Source organism: Rana temporaria, chromosome 1, assembly GCF_905171775.1.
Source record: "Rana temporaria chromosome 1, aRanTem1.1, whole genome shotgun sequence".
Lineage (NCBI taxonomy): Eukaryota > Metazoa > Chordata > Amphibia > Anura > Ranidae > Rana > Rana temporaria.
In genome coordinates this window covers 200142486-200163170 of record NC_053489.1, presented here as the reverse complement: position 1 = coordinate 200163170, position 20685 = coordinate 200142486, and the positions used below count along the sequence as shown (strand labels likewise).

The 20685-nt window shown below is 41.2% G+C and overlaps 1 protein-coding gene across 3 annotated transcripts in view; it reads right to left on the bottom strand.

Annotated features, from left to right (window-relative positions):
* Positions 1-20685, bottom strand: part of LOC120935633 (E1A-binding protein p400-like) — a 164386-nt gene that overhangs the window by 62035 nt on the left and 81666 nt on the right. For all 3 annotated transcript variants that reach the window (XM_040347686.1, XM_040347691.1, XM_040347688.1), the window contains exons 28-38: positions 20389-20585; positions 17649-17760; positions 15974-16117; positions 9815-9976; positions 9623-9706; positions 6968-7096; positions 5949-5993; positions 5693-5846; positions 5305-5546; positions 2320-2493; positions 538-585 (exon numbers count right to left, since the gene is read on the bottom strand). In XM_040347686.1, coding sequence (XP_040203620.1) covers positions 538-585; positions 2320-2493; positions 5305-5546; positions 5693-5846; positions 5949-5993; positions 6968-7096; positions 9623-9706; positions 9815-9976; positions 15974-16117; positions 17649-17760; positions 20389-20585 — 1491 coding nt within the window. The remainder of the gene's footprint in view (positions 1-537; positions 586-2319; positions 2494-5304; positions 5547-5692; positions 5847-5948; positions 5994-6967; positions 7097-9622; positions 9707-9814; positions 9977-15973; positions 16118-17648; positions 17761-20388; positions 20586-20685) is intronic.

Here is a 20685-nt window from a genome sequence, read left to right as displayed (position 1 = left end):
TACTTCTCCAGACAAGAACAGATTAATCTCCTACGAAGATTAGCTTATGGGGCCCTCTGGGGGCGGCCCTAGCACAGTTTTGCCAGCTTCCAAAAAACCTGAAGATAGCATGCATTTAACCCATGGTCTATAAGTAAAGTGGAACTGAAATAATTTTACAACAGACTGCGAGCAGGAAGGCTTATATCACAGTAGAGATATGCAATATCTCTTCTGCAATACACCTACCTGCCTGCTTGCAATCTTCTGTGGCATGTAGCTCCGCTTACATTGCCAGCAAGATCCCTGTGTACGGAGAAGACTGACACACCTCATCCCGCACTGACCAATTAAGTTGCCTGAAGACCAGCACCTGGGGAGAAGATGCTGACGCTGGACCCAGACTGTTCAAGAGGAGGTAAGTGCCTTAATTCCACTTTAAGATAAAAATACTCCAAGCATTTTTCAACTTAATTTCACCCATCAGAACTTTTGTCTAACCTAAAATAGCCAAATGTGAAGGTTATGATTCATTTGGCGTTAAAAAAATCTACATACCTTAAACACATTTTCTGACTTCTTCTTTGGGCTTGCATCAAATAGCAACTGCAATATAAAAAGACTATTGAGAGTCCAGTTTAATTAGACAGATGTCTATCACAAAATGCAATGCATCAGGAGAGCTGGGATGACATGTGATTATTATTTACACATGGCAGCAAGGAATAAAAAAAAAAAAAAAAAAAAAAAAGACCTGTTTTCAATCAACTACCCCATTTATAACTTTCAGATGCAGATTAGAAATTCATTCAGAATACTATTCACTCAGGACCTGAACAACCAACTGCTAGAACTCAGTGAAGTTTGTGCAATGAAGTGCCTTCTTGTGAAACAGCAGAGAACAATAAAACCAGTCCCAATGAGGATTATGTCAGATTTTTTATGTCAGATTCCCCCCAAGACTGCTACATTTAGGTTATACAAAAATATACATATTTTTTTTTAAAGGTATACAATTATGTTATATTTGGTTGGAGCCATTTACACTACATTTTTGGGGCACATTCTTAATTCATATAATATATAAGTTTTCTCTTAAAGAGGAAGTAAACGCTGCCTCTTTTTTCTTTCTGCCCTGCAAAGTAAAGGCATAATGTATCGCATACTAGCACATTTAGTGAAACTTGCCTGCAAACTAAGCACTCATTGTCATGCGTGTGGGAGCCCCTGGTCATGGCACAGGGCTCTGAAGAAACGGCATGGGTCGCCGTTCCCTCAAAGCGCTGCGCCAATGATGTCATCGGCGGCGTTTACAGTAAATATTGCCTGAACTGTGCATGTTTAGGACATATTTACAGTATCTATAGGTGCAAACAATACAGAGAAGATTACCGTATTTATCCGCGTATACCGCGCACTTTTTTGCCCTGAAAATCAGGGGAAAATTGTGGGTGCGCGATAGTAGCCGAGCCTGCCCAACTATACACGAGTGTACTGCACTCTGTATATGCCGGCGCAGTATTCAAACTCAGCGCGGGAAAGCGGGGATCGAGCGGGAAGGGCGCCGGACCCGACGAAGAGGACACCCGAAGCCGCAGACGGACGCTGGACCCGACGAGGCTGCCGCGCAAGACACCAAAACTGTAAGTACTAAAATCTTTTTTTACAGGAATGGCGGGTCCACTTTAGGGGTGCGCGCTATACGCCGGAGCGCGCAATACCCCGATAAATACAATACTTTTGCTGTAAAATTTGCTGCCTTAAGATTCACATTTATCCATCTTAAAAAAACACTACAAGCTATAAAACACAGCTTCAAACTCCATTGCCTATATACACACCAACTGCTGTACTTAACTGCATTATTTTACCTTTAGACTGCAAATCACAATCTAACCAATATAGACAATTATTTTTTGATATGATCAACAATGTTAAAAACAATGGATCATAAAAATCAATTATATGATCGTTGCTGGGCTGCGACAGGCCCATACAACTATGTATGCTATACAGCTAGTCAACTTGTAAATTGAATAGCTGTAGCTAATCCAGACAGTCCATTGACCTGGGTGTGATCATACCAAAATAATGCTATTGTAGGTCAATGTTTAGGTGAGAGATCAGCAGGCTATACTGTATATACACCCATCATAAAAAGATGACAAATGTTTACACATTTAGAGAAAAAAGGGACAGATAAATAAGTACTAAAATAATCTAAATTGCAAGGTTTAAAAAGATTAGGGTCAAAATAAAATAAAAAAATCACTATCCATTAGAAGTTTCCATTATGTAAAAGTAATGACAACATTGCAGTGTATCATATAAAGAACTTACTTTCCCTTCCTCTCTTGGAATGATGACATTTTCATAGCGAGTGCGGCACTGCTTGGATGAACGGTAGATACGACTGCAGGAATTCACAACATCGCTTACCAGATCCCAATTTGGTGTATGAGCAGGGGACACAACAGAGAGGTTAAGAGGAAGCTCCAACAGCTGCTTCACTGTCTGTAAAATTGTACACAAAGTTTGAATGTAAGGGATTAACAGATATCTTATAGCGCAAAAAAACAAGTACCAAACATTTATCCAATGTTCCTCTCTCTCAACTCACATAGTTGACACAAAACAGTCTGAGCAGCCAATAACTAAGCCACAGCACTGTCATCTATGCTGGTGGGAATGTGTGAGGTGATTAAAACAAATCATTTGCAGAAAGTATTTTAATAGGATACTCAGGAGCTGCCTCAGTGGTTAGAAAAACATTAATGGAAAGATTGAGGTGCGCTTTCGTACAACAGGTTCTCAAACTTAAGCCAGGTACACACTACAGCCGAATGGCTGGCTTCCGTTAGACAGACCGACATACACACGGGCAGAATGTCAGCTGTTTTTTTTTTTTTTTTGTGAACCAGCAAATATCTCCCGACATTCTGCCCACGCGTTGAAGGTGTTAACGTAATTGTACATATGGCTACGGGAGAGAGTTCCAAGGAACTGTATGTGTGTAACGATTTTTGTACTCGATGTAAAAATATTTTTCTTGCAGCCCATTGAGGGTAGATTTTCGCGTGGCCATTGAATTCAAATGATCGGGCATGTTGGCAATTTGGGGGAAAATTTGCAAATTTATAATCAATGATGGGAAAATCAAGAGGAAAAATATAAAAATCGAAAAAGAAATGCACATGAGTGCAAGAAAAGAAAAGAAGATTTCCAGCCCCAAAAATTCCTTTCTGTAGCAATGGGAGATGAAATTGAAGGCTTGGTTGGTCCAATTTTTGAAATCATTGGTCGCACCATCGGATCACAATACGCACAACATTTCTGATTATTGCAAGAAATTTTGTTCGGCATTCAACCCATGCATTACAAACTTGAGCTAAGGAAGTTTGATAAATGAAAAGAAACGTGTCTCCACGCAACCACTCTTACCATTAACTCAAACTAAGCTGCTGACACTAAAGTGTGTCACTCACATATAAATAAAATATATAATAAAATACTGCGTAGCGCTTTACTAATAAAAACGTGAAAAATCTTACTTTGCTCCTCTACCAAAAAAATCACTATACATAAACCTCAAATAACGGTGGAAGACCAAGACAACCATCAGTATAAAAGCTTTATTTCTTACTACTTACTACTCACAAATGTAAACTTTCAACACTGGCATATAAGAACACTGCTGTGTCGCTGTGTTCAATATTCCTCCAGCCGGACCTCTTTACGTATAAGTGTGGGCAGGGCCAAAACTACTGCCACATTGCATCACCGTGCGGGACTTAATCAGAGATTTGCACATATTGTTGAGGTAGAAGTGATAATTGAATAGGAATTATATCATTTGGACATTTTTCCCACGTATACATTTGGGGGAATTATATGTACATAGATTTTTTGGCACAAGAGCAGAGTATAATTTTCACGTTAGTAAATGCCGCACAGAAGTTTATTATGCAGTTGATGCTGAATAGCCCAGTAAGTGCCAACTAACCCTGGTAGAAAGAGCCGTTATATGGAATGGTTGATCCTTTTCTTTTAACGGCCATAAGCCTAAGAAATTAGCTGATGGATCCTTCTAGAATTGGTAGATTTATACGCTACTTGACCATTTTTGTGGTTCTTCAGGAAGAACAACCAACAAATCAAATGACTGAATCAAAGCTGTCGACTTCAGATAAGCCTTAATTGCACAAACCACATGCAAGGTATTAAATGCCTTATCTGACCTTCACCTGAGGAATAGGACAGGAGGAGGGAATACAATATTTTGGTTGGGATGAAACGCAGAAACCATCCTAGGCAAAAAGGACAACTGAGGTCACAAAACCACATTATTTTGATGAATGACCAGGAATGTTTCTTTATAGTGAAGCGTCATACATAATCAGACACCCTGCAAGCCAAAGAAATAGCAACCAAAAGGACAAAATTTCTTGTCAAAATCACTAAAGCTGGCCATACACCATACAATTTTCGTATTCGATTTCCTTTAGATTTACCTTAAACTGTGTAGTAGAAGGGCCTGCCTGATTGCACACAAATTGAAAGCGTTTAGATTTCACCTTGTATTATATGGTTTTGGTAAATCTATAGAAGAAAATTGTATAATGTATGGCAACCTAAGGGAACATTTCAGATAGGCTCAAATGGAGGATTTCTTTAAATTGGTCCGAATCATCTGTGCTGGGAAACCTACAAAATGCTCCTTTGTGTTTAGGACAACCATGGGCACTGGGGTTAATTGGGAGTAGACTCTTCAGAAGATTATTCACTTTCCTCAACTTCCTGAGACCCCACTCAGTCTTCTTCCTTTTCCAACAGATCAACCAGCTTCTCCTCCGTGAGAAAGGAAGGGATGTTTACACCTGCAATCTGTGCAGTCCAAACCAGAAAGGGCGCAGCAAGGTGGCGTTGTAATCTGACAACAGCCCATGAAAATTCTCCATTCTAGAATTAAATGAACCAGAGAAAAGTGCCCCTGACGGGGTAGAAAACCAAGATAGGTGTAGAGAATCAGAGCTACGTGGAACGCAAACTCATTCCCCAGCTGCCGACGGAAGATTTATCCAGGCCTGATTTAATATGCATAAAGCTAAAGAACAAAACATGGCTATGTTAAAGCCTATTAACGTTTACCTACAAAGCATAATGGGATTGCATTTCAAAATATACATGGTCAGCAGTGACATGAAGACCGAGAACACGACAAATACTTTGCAGTTATTTTTCTTTTAAAATATACTGGTATGATCAGCAAACAAAGTTATGAATTGCTGCCAAGAGATATTGCTGCGTAGTGTAAAGCTACCATACCTGCAGCAGTGCCCAGTCCTCACTAATCAACCACTCAGGATTGTCTGGGCCCGTCTCCATAATGGGTTTTGAGAGGGTTGGCAGAGGTTTTGCAAATTGGGTCTGCTGTTTCAGCAGAATGTTCTTTTTTTGCTCCTTTCCTTCTTTGCGTATCTTGAGTGGATTTGGAGCAGCTCTGTCAAAGAGGGAGCGAGGAGGCACCACAGCTTCTCCATGTCTCATCTTCTTCTTTCTGCCAGCCGCTGCAGCAAAAAATTAAATAAAAAAATTATATATATTTAACCCGATACTGGAAACTTCAATACACAGTTTCATGATGTATCTGTTGAAATGCTAAACATGTTCCATGCAGTACACAGGCTTCACACTTACAGCCACTAAAACTTACCCGATGGATCAGTTTTGTGCCTCTTGCGTTCCTTCCTCAAATAGACAGGGGGAAGTTTTGATTCGAGGATGGGGTTGGTATCATACATCAAACACATCACAGAATCAATGTAAATGTCATTTTCATCTTGAGGGGGAGTTGGCGGTGTCCATATCTATAAAAATTAACAAATACCAATAAGACTTGCCACTGCACTAAAATCTGACCAAGCATTAAGGAATAAATGGTCAAACAAATATTGTGACAAATAACTCACTGGCATTATTTCGGTCTGTCCTTCTTGGTCATCATAAATAAAGTCCTAGCAACAGGCAAAAAAAAAAAAAAAGATCAGATATAGCTGCATAAAGGATATACACTACATTGCATTACTGAAAGTTAACAAAAATGGTATCCACTATTGCTCATAACTGTCAAATGCAAGTACATTTTAATGTAATGTAGAGGTTAGGGGGGTCTATTTAAAGCAGAGTTCCAGTTGCATTTTTTTTTTTTTTAAACAAAACACTGCAGCTGCTGACTTTTAATAAAGACACTAACCTGTCCAGGGAGCCCGCAATATCGCCCCCCCCCCCCCAAGGCCAATCCGTCCACCGGATCGAGTCCAGACGCTGCCATTTCAACTAGGGGAAACCGGCAGTGGAGCCTTCAGGATTCACTGCTGGTTTACTAGTACGAATGCGCAAAACGCGAGGTGCTTCACGAATAGCCCCGTCATCTTCTGAGACACACAAAGGTCCCAGAATGCAGCGGGGGAAAGAGGACATGACACACTAGGCCGCAGAGAGGCTGGGGCAGAAGTACACAGGGTACTTCATAAAAGTTAAGAAGAAAAAAAAATATCCAAAATTGAGTGGTGGAGGGGTTGTCATTCCTTTAAGAAAAAGTTGTAAAAGTGGGTGGAACTCCACTTTAAAATGGTTTTCACACAAGATTCATACAACTTTCACCCATGAATCACATTTTCCCAACTGAATCTACTTAAAAAAATTTGCAACTCCTGGGCGAAAGCTGTGTGACTTGCATGAAAACAATTATAGATGGACACTGAGTATGATATGTTTAAAAAACGTGATGCATTTAGAACTTCTAATTACATAAAATGCAAAGATATGCAGCATGAATGCGTGTGTGATATATTCTCAGCAGATTTTACATCTAAAAATGTTGCTTTAGATATTACAATAGTTGTGAGTGCGATATATTTTTCAGCAGATGCCACGTGCCAAATTAAAATGTATTCTTTTATAAAAAAAAATAGGCTCCAGATATTACCATATTATAAGCATCTTCCCGTGTGTATGTCAGCAGCAACTCATGTTCTTCCTCCTCCCATTCCATCCTTTCCTTTAATTCCTTCAAATGCTGTGAATCCCACTCTTTCCTAGCTGCGTTTAGTTGTGCCTGGAAAAGAAAATAAGTCAATTGCCACGTTGGTTTTCTTATAACTCTCCTTGCTATCCAGATGTCACAGCGGCAACCCTGGAAGGACTGAATTAGAGGACATATCAGAGAGTGAAAACACTTACCTGTTCGCCTGTCGACACACCCAATTGTTTTTTTAACCCCAAAGCTTAATATTAAATATGTGTATCCTGGTCTTATGTAAATGCTTTTAAATCAAGCTTTTTCAGTTTTATTTTTACATTGAGGGGGAAATACCCAGAGATCTTGGCACCCTTCCCTTCTTTTCTAATTCAATCTGACAACGCCAAAACACAGAAGCAATTTTGTGTTGTGCTGTCAGTTTACATGCTGTGCAAACTGCTTAGAGTTACAGGATGCTGTGCCAACACACAGCGTTCCTATACCTCCCATATTAATTCTGCCCGCCTTGCCCTCAGACCAGCTTTGCTGTGTTGGTTGATGGTGGCTTCTGTGGGAAGCTGATGCTTGTGAGTACAGGCTTCAGGTCAGAAAGCCCAGATATTTGGTCACAAGTGAGCTGAGGTTAGCCAATATTAACTCCAATCTTCCGCTCAGTAGAGATAACATGACCAAGTGCCTAGGCCTTTAGAAATATGGCCAGCTCCAAAGGTAGGTTTGGACAATTGTCTTCAGTTTTATGACCCTCCAATACTCTTCATTTACAAATCCCAGCTCGTCTATTAATGTGGTTGTAAACCCTTGTTTACAACTTTATATTACAGGTAAGCCTATATTAAGGCTTTCCTGTAGCCAACAGTGATATCTCCTAAACCTGCACGGTTTGGGAGATATCCCTTTATTTGCATATGCCGACGTCATGCGTCACATGCGCACTTAAGCTAACTGAAGCAATGGCACCATGTGCCGATGCTTCAGTTGTACTGTGCCGTTCCCTCGGGAGTGACGTCATCGTGGCTCCGGCCAATCACAGCGCCGGAGCCGTGATACCTTGAAGTCACTCCAGGACAGCATGCCGGCGGGGGAGACGTGGAACGCTGCAGGGGCTTCGATCTGAAGGTAAGTAATACATAATCAGCTAGTATGCTATGCATACTAGCTGATTGTGCCTGTGTCTTGCAGGGTTTATTTATTTTCAGTTTTCTGAAGGTTTACTTCCTCTTTAAAGTGGGGCTGAAGGTTTTCTTACCTTAAAGTGTTACTAAACCCACGCTTGTTATACTCACTGTGGAGCCTAAGAGGTTAATCCTTTGCATTGTGTATAAAGGCTACTTTATCTTGTCTTTCTGATCCTCCACTGTCTCAAAAAAAATAACCTGATATTTACAGAGCCAGTGGATGGGCTTCACATGCTCAGTTTGGTGCGTTTTGCGCAAGTGTTTTTTTCCTCGGCAGGGTGCATGTTATCACAGGGCCAATCAGCACTGTCCAGAAATGTCCAGACAGAGGATCAGGGGAGAATGGAAACTCCTTCACAAAAGGTTTACGAGGAACCAATAGAAGTCACAAGGCTGCTATATACTGCTGATGAGAAAAAGTATTTATCAGTTTATATTTACTAAAATAATTGCATTGCCATGTTCCATGTACTGTGGCAGACCAGATCTAGTGAATGCAGGTTTCTAGGTTTAGTAACACTTTAGTACCTTCTCTACATTAAGATACAAAAACCTGAGTGCAGCTCCCCCCTACCAGCTCTTCCTTGTACTTATCCAAGCCCGATCCCGGCAATGTACACAAGAGCAGCAGCTCTCTCCCCCCTCAAAGGTCCAGAGAAAGCAGTGGGAGCCCGGGCCGGTACAAGGGGTGGGTGGAAGGGACGGAAGCCCTGAGAGGAGCAATTTATTGTAGCAAGGGGGGCGCAGTGTGCAGTTTAACTTTCAGGCCGCTGTTTGGCTCGGAGCTTGCCCAGTTGCCTGTCAGTAAAATAAAGAGTATCGGCAGCCGCCGCAATGCCTCCTCTTCTGATCCGGCGCCGCCCACTGAACTGAGTGACATGCCTGGAGGGGAGCAGGAGAACGTTGTGGTGCTACTCGATTTCTCCTTCTCCCATCTGGCCCGTGCCGTGCCAGCTACGCCCACTAGTCTGCATGCAGAGTCACGAGTGAGGGCAGCAGGACTGAAGGTAGTTTGCCATCTTCGCCCTGGACACCAGATGGCCTTGTCCCGTCACTGGTGAGAGCTATTGGGTCACAGAGTGTCTGCTCAAGAGCTAGCATGCACTAGAGACACCACAGCAAGCGGCTTGCTAGGGTGGGAACACTAAACAGGAAGGGGGGGGGGGGGGGGTTGAGTGTGTCAGGAGAGCTGACGGGGGACCTGACAAGGAGGAGGATCAAAGATCACACGTTTGTTTTTTAAAAAAAATTGCGTTTACAAATCACATTAAAATATTTTTTGTAAATTACTGCATAAAATTCTGCTCGATCTTGTTACTACTTTTAAAGAAGTCCACACAGCTTCCTGCTTTCTACTAGTTGACATTAATATATGCAATTGCAATGATGTTAAATGCCCAGTTCAAATTAAAATAAAAAAAAATACCTCAATGTATCCTGGGTGGTCACTGCTGCCACGGACGTGAAACAGTTCCAAATATTGTAGAGCATATTTCTCTATGGGTGTTAACTTGAAATAAATTACAAAGAAAAAGAAAGAAAATAGTACAAACATTTAAAACCAAAAATGTAAAAAGGATAAATGGCTATATTGGACACATTACACACAGTTTCTTACTTGATGCATAAGGTCAGTCAATTCCTGTAGCTGTGAAGGTTCTTCGGTCCCCATAGGCTCAGAGTCATTAGAAAGAAAAACTCCAGCACTGGGCTTTGGTCCATCATGTTCAGCATATTCAGTGATGAACTGCTCTTGTCCAAATTCAATTTTGCCTAATGCCTATAAAATAGTATTAAGAGGATTAAAATGGATAGCAACCAATTGTAGTTTTAGGTAATGGAAATATAATTAAAGATTAGTTAACTCAAGTGACCAAAGAAACCCAAGCCACTGATTTCCTATGGCATCAGTTTTTTAGAACTGGGATGTCCAGTGGTTCAAACAAGACATTTTTGTGAGCAGGAAAATGCAGAAATGTTTAAACTCACAGAATTGTGCCACTAAGAGAATAACACACCACTGACCATTTAAATAGCCAAGCAGTCAGATATGTTCTGCAACTCTGTCTTTAAAATTGAACAGTGAAAAAAATAACCCTGAAAATAATAAAGTGTTACTAAAGTAATATGAAAATAGTTAATCCGTCCCCCCCCCCCCCCCCCCCCCTCACAGCTTTTAAATCTTATTACATTAAAATATTGCCACTATATACCTTTTTGGATGATCTGTATGATCGGGTACATGATAAACTGCAGTTTCTCCAGTGCTGAGAGTTCAGGAAGGAGGAGATTTTCACTACAGCCTGTACACACGCCCACATGTGTGATGTCAATATCATGTGACCCGGCTATCCCTGAGAACAAGTAAATGTTCTCTCCAGCATAAAAGACACAACTGAGCCAGTGCAGGTCGGACACTATGCCTCCGTTAGCTAGCCTTCCCCAGATAGACAATGCAGGAGGAGGAGGAGAATCTATGCATACAGGATAAATACAGCATTTTTACACAATGCAGAGGATTAACCCCATAAGTTCCAAAGTATAACAAGCATTCTATGCTGCATATACAGACTGATTTTACGGTTGTGGGTTTAGTAACACTTTAATCCTCCCACTGCCATTACCACTTAATGAAGAGAAATATGTAGTCTCTTCTGAAACGGACACTTTCAGGAATGCCGATATCCTGGTCCTCCCGTGAATACTATATCTCTAATAAACAAAGTACCGATTTAGGGGATGTCAAGAGTGGCCAATAAGCCTAGCAAGGGACTCAGAGATTCCGTTTCTTAATAGTCTTCAGGTGGCTACATCACAGGCAGTTAAAGGTTTTTTACCTTAAGGTATAAGTACACCTTTTGAAACATGTTACACGCCCACCCGTATTTAGGGGGAAACATGCAACATGTTTCAGCAGCTGCAGCCTCCCTCTTCGCTGCCACTATTTGAAAATAACACAGACTTACAGGGCTCCGCCCACACGGCTGTATCATTCATTAACAGTTTCTTGTGAATGCATGAACTACAACTGCAGTCAGCCACTGTGGCTTGCAGTTCTGAATGGGCTGCGAGGTTGCCGATGAATAGCCTCATAGTTCAGTCACAAGGCCCTGCAGCTCAACAGTCAGCTCATATGCAGGTAAGGGCTGAAAGCTGCAGGCCTTGTCTGCAGGAATCTGGCATTGCACCTCTGATCAGAGGTGCAATGCTTTCCAGGCTCCTTAGGGAAAAAAATAACAAATGCAATTTATTTTTTTCCTGCAAAAACATGTGCAATTATTATTTGCTTTACAAAAGGTTAACTTATCGTTTAATGCAATAGGGTAAAAAAACAACTGGGTGCTGCAAAAATATGTGCATTTATTATTTGTTTTCCAAAAAGGTGAACTTATTCTTTAATGCATTTAGGTAAAACACTAACTGGGTGCAACCCCTCCTTATAGTTAACTGAGCCCCATCTCAATCCAGAAATGTGCTTGAGAGCAGCCAATGAGGAGATAGCAGGGTGAGTCGTGCTGTGTGTGTGCGCAAATGGACAGAGCAGGAAAGTATAACATGTTTGTTAATCTTTCCTTTCGAAACATTTTAAGACCTTTTAACCACTTGTTTTTGAAAAAAAGAGGGGGGGGGGGGGCTAATACAACACATGTGTAGTGCAGGACTTTAAAGAGGAAGTGAACCCTCTCTAGCATACTAGCTCATTATGAATTACTTACCTGAGATCGAAGCCCCCGCAGCGGTCCTCGATCACCACCATCTCTCCCGGAGTGATTTCCGGGTATCGCTGCTCCGGTGCTGTGATTGGCTGGAGCAGCGATGACGTCACTCCCCCGCATGCGCGCGGGAGCCGGCAGTGACGGCATGATCGCCTTCACTAACGGCAAGCTCAGTGCGCCTGCGCCGTGGACATCGGTGTCCGGTTTTTGGAAAATATCTCCTTAACTGTGTAGGTTAAGAGATATTTCTTGAACCTACAGGTAAGCCTTAATCTAGGCTTACCTGTAGGTTAAAGTGGCCTTTAAGGGTTTACAACCACTTAAAATATGCCTTTAAAAAAAATATATATATATATATATATATTTTAATACAAAGATACAAATATGTAAACAGGTCAAGTAAACCATTTACACACACACACACACACACACACACACACACACACACACTTGCGTGCATCTTAACCACTTAAGCCCCGGACCAATATGCAGCCTAAAGACCCAAGGTGTTTTTACAGTTCGGGACTGCGTCGCTTTAACAGACAATTGCGCGGTCGTGCGAAGTGGCTCCCAAACAAAATTGGCGTCCTTTTTTCCCCACAAATAGAGCTTTCTTTTGGTGGTATTTGATCACATCTGCGGTTTTTAGTTTTTGCGCTATAAACAAAAATAGAGCGACAATTTTGAAAAAAAAGCAATATTTTTTACTTTTTGCTGTAATAAATATCCCCCAAAAACATATATAAAAACATTTTTTTTCCTCAGTTTAGGCCGATACGTATTCTTCTACCTATTTTTAGTAAAAAAAATCGCAATAAGCGTTTATCGATTGGTTTGCGCAAAATTTATAGTGTTTACAAAATAGGGGATAGTTTTATTGCATTTTTATTATTTTTTTTTTTTTTTACTACTAATGGCGGCGATCAGCAATTTTTTTCGTGACTGCGACATTATGGCGGACACTTCGGACAATTTTGACACATTTTTGGGACCATTGTCATTTTCACAGCAAAAAATGCATTTAAATTGCATTCTTTATTGTGAAAATGACAGTTGAAGTTTGGGAGTTAACCACAGGTGGCGCTGTAGGAGTTAGGGTGCACCTAGTATGTGTTTACAACTGTTTGGGGGTGTGGCTGTAGGAATGACGTCATCGATCGTGTCTTCCCTATAAAGGGAATGACGCGATCGATGCGCCGCCATAGTGAAGGACGGGGAAGCCGTGTTTACACACGGCTCTCCCCGTTCTTCAGCTCCGGGGAGCGATCGCGACGGAGCGGCTATAAACAAATAGCCGCGCCGTGGTCCCGGATCGCTCCCCGAGCGGACCCGACCTCCGCATGTAGCGGGGGGGGTCCCGATCGGACCCCCCACCCGCTAATAGGCGAGGACGTACGTGTACGCCCATGTGCCTGTACGTGCCATATTGTGGACGTATATGTACATGCGGGGGTCGGGAACTGGTTAACATACAAACTTTACAGTCACTTATTCGTGTACATTTCCTGAGTATGTGTGATCTGGTGACGCGTTTTGTGAACTTTCGTTTTTTCAAAACCCAACCAATATTTACCACTTGAGAGCCGCGCTATAGACGAAAGACGTCCACAGCGCGGCTCTCACCTGCCGGGTGGACGTCCCTGCTGTTTAAATTCCTGCCCGCAATCGGCAGTGACAGAGCAGGGACGTGGAGGTCTGTGTGTAAACACAGAGCTCCACGTCCTGTCAGGGAGAGAAGAGACCGATGCTGTGTCCCTTGTACATAGGGACACAGCTCGGACACCTCCCCCAGTCAGTCCCCTCCCCCCACAGTAAGAATCACTCACAGGGAATACATTTAACCTCTTCCTCGCCCCCTAGTGTTAACCCCTTCCCTTCCAGTCACATTTATATAGTAATCAGTGCATATTTATAGAACTGTTCGCTGTATAAATGTGAATAGTCCCAAAATAGTGTCAAAAGTGTCCGATATGTCCGCCGCAATATCGCAGGCCTGACAAAAATCGCATAACTAGTAAAAAATTCAAGAAAATCATAAATCTATCCCCTATTTTGTAGGCGCTATAACTTTTGCGCAAACCAATCAATATACGCTTATTGCGATTCTTTTTTTACCAAAAATATGTAGAAGAATATGTATCGGCCTAAACTGAAAAAAAAAATTGGGATATTATTATTATTATAACAAAAAGTAAAAAAATATTGTTTTTTTTTTCAAAATGTTCTGTCTTTTTGTTTACAGCGCAAAAAAAAAAAAAAAAAAACGCAGAGGTGATCAAATACCACCAAAAGAAAGCTCTATTTGTAGGATTTTTTTTTTATAAAAATATAATTTGGGTACAGTGTTGTATGACCACGCAATTGTCATTCAAAATGCATCAGCGCTGAAAGCTGAAAATTGGTCTGGGCAGGAAGGGGGTTTAAGTGCCCTTTACTGGAAGTGGTCAAGTGTGACTAAAATAGAAAAGAACATTTCAAATAATTATACCCCAAAAAAAATTTAAGCTCGACTGCTGTATCAACATATATAGGTATGGAAAATGTGTACAATATTCAAGAGTACTGTTGTCATGCATAGCAAATCATAACTTGGGGGAGAGGGGGGGGGGGAAGAAAGAGGGAAAGAAAGATGGAAAGGAAAAAAGGGAGAAGAGGAAAGAGAACGAAAAAGAAGGGGGGGTGGAAAGGGGGAGGAAAAACAGAGGGGGGGGGGGGGGGAAGAGGGAATGAGGAAAGGAAGCAACGGGAAAAGGAAAATAGGGAGTGGGGGAAGGGAGGAAGAAAAGAAAAAGGGGGTGGGGGGGGGGGAGAGAACAAGGAGAAGGGGAAGAAAGGGTAGGAATCAAGTGAGAGCAAATGGGGAAAACAAAAAAAACAGAATGGGTCTTACATATGGAATCCTATACATCATACCTCCAATAAATGTGTGTGGCTCACACTAGCATATTTGTAATAAAAGCATGAAACAATGTAGATAATGGGGCAGATCCAAGTAGCGCGGTGCATTCCTCCGTTGGGCGTAGCGTATCTCTGATACACGCCGCAACTTACAGCTTTTTTTTTTGTATCCTCAAAGAATTTGACCCGTAAGTTACGGCAGCGTAGTGTAACTTTGGCGGCGTAAGGGCGCGTAATTAAAAAAAAGATTTGATGGGGGCGTGTTTTATGTAAATACGTCTTGACCCGACATAAATGACGTTTTTTTTCAACTGCGCATGCGCTGTCCGTGGGGGTATCCCAGTGCGCATGCTCAAAATTAAACCGGAACAAGCCAATGCTTACGACGGTGACGTCATTCTACGCAAAGCCCTATTCGCGAACTTACGCAAACAACGTAACATTTTCAAAATTTGACGCGGGAACGAATGCCATACTTAACATGGGATACGCCTCATATAGCAGGGGTAACTATACGCCGAAAAAAGCCTTACGGAAATGACGTAAAAAAATGCGCCGGCCGGACGTACGTTCGTGGATCGCCAAGGATGGACACGGATGAGCCAAGGATGGACACGGATGAGCCATGGATGGAGCATGGAGTAGCCATGGATGGCGAATAGATGGGCAGAGATCAGCGCTGTGGGCACTTCAGATCCAGCCCAAAGTGCTACTGCACCCAGCACCTTCCTCTCTTCGCACACTGTACCGATCGGTGCGAGGAGAGGGGAGGAGCTGAACACGACATGCTCCAATCCGTTGACAACTGATCACTCTGTCATTGCACAGGGCAATCACGTGGTCAAGGGCCGCTGTCATTGGCCCTTTACCCGTTACGTGACGCTCACGGACATTCCAGGGTGCACGCGATTCTGGGAGGACATTGTAGGGTACACCCTCCCATAGTTATTCGACTGCGCTGTAGCCGTCATTTGGCTATGGCCCTATCGGCAACTGGTTAATAAATGACAAATTATTTAATTTAAAAAAAATATTAGATTATCATTTAACGACTTAACCAACATCAATCTGGTAAAAGCTGAAAGGAAAGGAAAAAAATAAATAAAAAACGCTCATATAAATGTTTGTGCTTTCATCCTAGTTCCTAGTCCTAGTGGGCATACCTCTACAAATGGTTTTGCAACTTTGGCGGTGATGATGTCAGAAGGGGATGGTTCCTGAGAGAGCAGAACAAACTCTTCAGCTCTCACTCTGAACCCAGAATCATCCAGTGGAGAACACACTTCAAAAAGTTCTTGGATAGTTTGCTGAGAGAGAAGAACAGAAGAAGAGACGAGTCAAATAAAGATATTTGAATAAAATAAACTGTTTGTTCTGGATTATTATAAATGAACAAATTTAAAGCTGAACTCCAGGCTGATATAAAAGACACAAAAACACAGCTCTGTATTAATTTATCACTTTTGCTGTTGTAGCAATAATTTTTCTTAAACGTTTTGCACATTGATGGCCTGAAGGACACCTACAACCCCCAAAACAAGAAATAACCTGAAATTAGGGGCCCTGTACAGGTACATTTTCTTGTTGCTCAATATTCATCCAACTGTTAATCAAACTCTACATGAAAACCACATTAAAATGTAATTAACTGCAAACAAATACAACATAATCCCCAGTTGTTTTTGTAAAATATAAAAGACGAGACTGGATCCCAGAATGTGTCAGGCCTCACAATCTACGCAAAACAACAAAATACAATAATCAATAAAACAATAAGTTTTCTCTATGTGATGCCTTAAAAATTAGATTTAGATTGCCCTTGAATTACTCCTCCTAAGGGGTGCCCTAAATCTACTGTTATCACAAGGGGGCTGTACATGCCCACTATTGGATAGCATTGTGGAGGTGGCAGGTTCTCAAACGCTTTCTGCTACTGGTAAAAGACATATGGCCAAACAGAACAGCTTCAAGCTGACCAGGTCAGAATGCCTTACACCGACTGCATTCTCCATTCTGCTATTAGTTTACGGTCACCTGAGCAGCTATGTAATTTTTCTTATCAGAAGTGTACTCCTGACTGTCTCAATTATGTAAATTGCTATACAAGCAGCTGATAGGCTGATAATCATCAGATCCTCACCAATGAGCACCAGCACAGCCCGCGCTCCCCAGACCCCCCTCCAAACAAGAGCCGTGTACAAAGCAGTATTTGTTAAAGCTGAGCTCTGGGCACAAAACTTTAATTTAAATATATTCCTTAAGAAACACAAAAAGGATAGAAATCCACTTTGGGTGCACCAAATGCCTTTACAAACACAGTTATTACATTGTAAAAGTAGCAGCGACAACATCATTGTGCTGTACAAAGTCTGTGCAGAGGGTAGAGCAGTGGGAGGGACCCAGCAGGCTCCACCTACTACAGGCTGCCTGCAGAAAACTACAGGAGGGGGTGGAGACAAGACTAGTCACCCTGCACAAGGAGAAAAAGCAGCAGTGGCTGGTCTATTACAAGAAGCTCCTGCACAGAGGTAAAGTTTTACACTAGATTGCCACATAGATTTAGAAGAAATACACAAAGTACACCAAGATTCATGTAATAATACACATGTCTATTGTATTTACACAATATTTGCTTACCCTGGAGTTCCAACTGCAGCAGAGCAAGATCAGGTCACCTGATTGCCAGACAAGGCTGTGCTGAGTGGCAGAGCTGCGCAAATCTCAAGATAGGATGCACATAAATAAAAATCCTTTGGTAAAACAGCTTCCGTACATGTATCTTATTTGTGTATTTATCCGTTTTGCATGGACACGACATGTTAAGCTGTATTGACTTACTTGTGTTAGAAATGCCAGAGAATAATCACTGCCCTGAGCTGCCACTTCTCGGATAAGATCCTTTGTGCCATTCCTCAACAGCTTCTCTTCTATCGAATTGGCACTCACAAGCCTACACGTGTAGAATATTAAGAATACAGGTTTAATTTGCTTGTATTTCTCATACAGAAGGCAAAATTAGGGAAATTATTTTATTTGCATGTACAAAACAATGTTAGCCTTTAAAAAAAAAAAAAAAAAAAAAAACAGGAGATAACACCCATTGGAGAGATTTCTTTAGGGTTAGGTTCATAGCTGTGCATGTGCTGTTAATGCATCTTTGTGGCACATTTTCATGTACTTTCATGTGTTCTGCATTTCTTAGAAATGTTAATGTTGTTAGGAAGGGTGTCTGTTGACACGCTGGAAAATGCAACAAAAGCGCATGAATGCATTTTTATGCAATTCCACTACGCAAATGCCACAAAGTATCCCGTTTACAATATGCCAAACGGCACAGAGACAAGCCTCCAACCTTCTGGCACAAAGTAATTTTTGGAGTGACGAGACCACGAATTTACAAGAACTGGGGGGTATTTGCCAAGAGCAATGGGCAGCTTTACCATCCGAGAAGATAAAGAGCCTCATCCACAAAAGATTTTAAGTTGCCATTAATGTTAAAGGGAGCAATACATGGTATTAAGAACTGGGGTGTATGTAAACTTTTGATCAGGGTCATTTGGGTAGTTTCTGTTGTGATTATGATTTAAAAGTAGGTAAGTAAACGCAGTTGATTGATAATAAATGGCTTCAGCCAAACACAACCATGAGTGAAAGAAAAGCTTTAGTGGTGTTATTCATATTCTCTGAAAAATGGCCAAGAAATCAAATTCTGCAAGGGTATGTAAACTTATGAGCACAACTGTAACAACGGTAGCTGGTCGGCAAGTAGTTAAAAGCGTTTTCTGGTTTGTTTATCCCTCAAAATTTATTTGAGAGAGGAAAGAGAAAGAAACAACCAGGAGAAAAAAAATAAAACATTTCCATTCCCCATCTCAACCAACATTAAGTCTAAAGCCTCATACACACGATCGGATTTTCTTACGGGAATTGTGTGTTGACAGACTGTTGGCCGAAAATCCGACTAATGCCAACAGTATGCTCAGAATCAATGCTCACCAAACACAACATTAGCAGAAGGTGCCCAAAGGGTGGCGCTCAAGAGCTGGAATTTTTACGTAGTACGTAACCACGTTCGTGTTTCTTGGCTGACAATTTCGGACAAAAGTCAGATGCTTTGTCTGCGGAAAATACAATCTTATGTACGAGGCTTTAGAATACAATATCCTGGAGCAACCGCTACGCTCATGTTGTTAATAGTATATTTAATTTAACCACTTGCCCACATCACGTGGTTAAAGAAAGGTGAGGCAACCATTCATGAAAACCAGAGAGCAGAAATGCACGCCAAGTATTCTCCACTCTCCATTTTCAGCCCAAGTTTTTTTCAATTTTTTCATAAACTTCCTAGATGCATAACGTTGAAGATAAGTATATTTCTCAAATAGTACATGTTTATCCATTTTCTGTACCCAGTCCCCAAGAATAGGAGGGTTAGGTGATAGCCTCTCGATGGGTATTAATTAATGTGCCAAAAAAAAGCATTCTCATTATGGCTACTGCCTCATCGTATTCTAAATGATTAGAGTTTATATACCAAGGAGACATAGGACAGGATCAGGAGTCAGTGAGATCTCCACTATGACCATATGCAAGATACTGAAAAATAATTTGACTAATATTGCTAAGCATTTGAATGAACGTCGTGGAGGGGATTCCACCCCTATCTGTATTCAGGTTGAGAGTAACATGCCCAAAGAGAAGTGGTGGTTTATTCAGACTCCTCTGTAAAAGAGAGGTATTCTGGATTTTCCAGATGTAAACAAGAAGACCCATGGGGCTGATTTTTGAATCTGATGCCACTCATTTCTGTGTTGTGTTTACAAAAAAAATAAAAAATTGTGCTTTAATGTTTTGTATCATTTGTGTTTGTTAGTTTTAGGCCTCTTGCACACTGCAGCTTGAAAAAACCCAGAACAGCTAAAATATAGCCCATTATTTGTAATGTGCCTATGCACACAGGCACGTAAAAAAGAGCAGTGCAATCATCAGCAAAAAAAAAATAGAAAAATAGAAAATTTGCATTTGTGGTCAGTAACTTACGCCTCATGCATGCAAATGTGTGTGATTGTGTGCAAAATGTGTGCAAATGCCCATTTACATGCTGTGCAGAAGCAAAAACGCAAGAATACGTTTTTGTGCATGATTTTGCGCAAACGCGTGAAAATACGCCCTTTCCTTGATGCTTTTATCCGGTTTGGCGATTTTCTAAATACAGGTGATTTCTACAGTAGTGTGGCCATCTAGACATCATTTTTCCTTCATCATCAGCTGTGTGCTGGGCCGGCATTTGATTCAGTGCTATCATGGCAGTGTGCGGCTGACAAAACAGAAGCAGCATTTTCTCTCTTGCTTTGTAATGTAAAACTGGAGAGTGCAATATCTGGTGCAGCTCTGCATAGAAACCAATCAGCTTCCATTTTTTTTTTTTGGTCAAACCTTAATTGAACAACCTGAAGTTAGAAGCCGATTGGCTACTATGCAGAGCTGCACCTGATTTTGCACTCTCCAGTTTTAGTACACCAAACCACCAGTGTGGAGCACAATAAAAAAAAATATAACACCAAAATCATTTAATTACCTGTATACATGAATATCTTTTGCTCTTCCAATGAGATCACACCATGACTGTGTCTTTCCATCCATAACAGGGTTTACATCAGTGTCATAGAATATTACTGTGTCTGCTTCTACATGATGCACTCCTAAAGAACGGACGTGAGTAGAAAGCACCATACTGAAAATGCGTGGGTCTCTGTTGAAACTTTTCATGAGATCCTAAGAAAAGTTTTTTAAAACAATATTAGTTAACCCAAAAAATATATATATATAAATAATATATAAATAATAAATAAATAAATAAATAAATATATATATA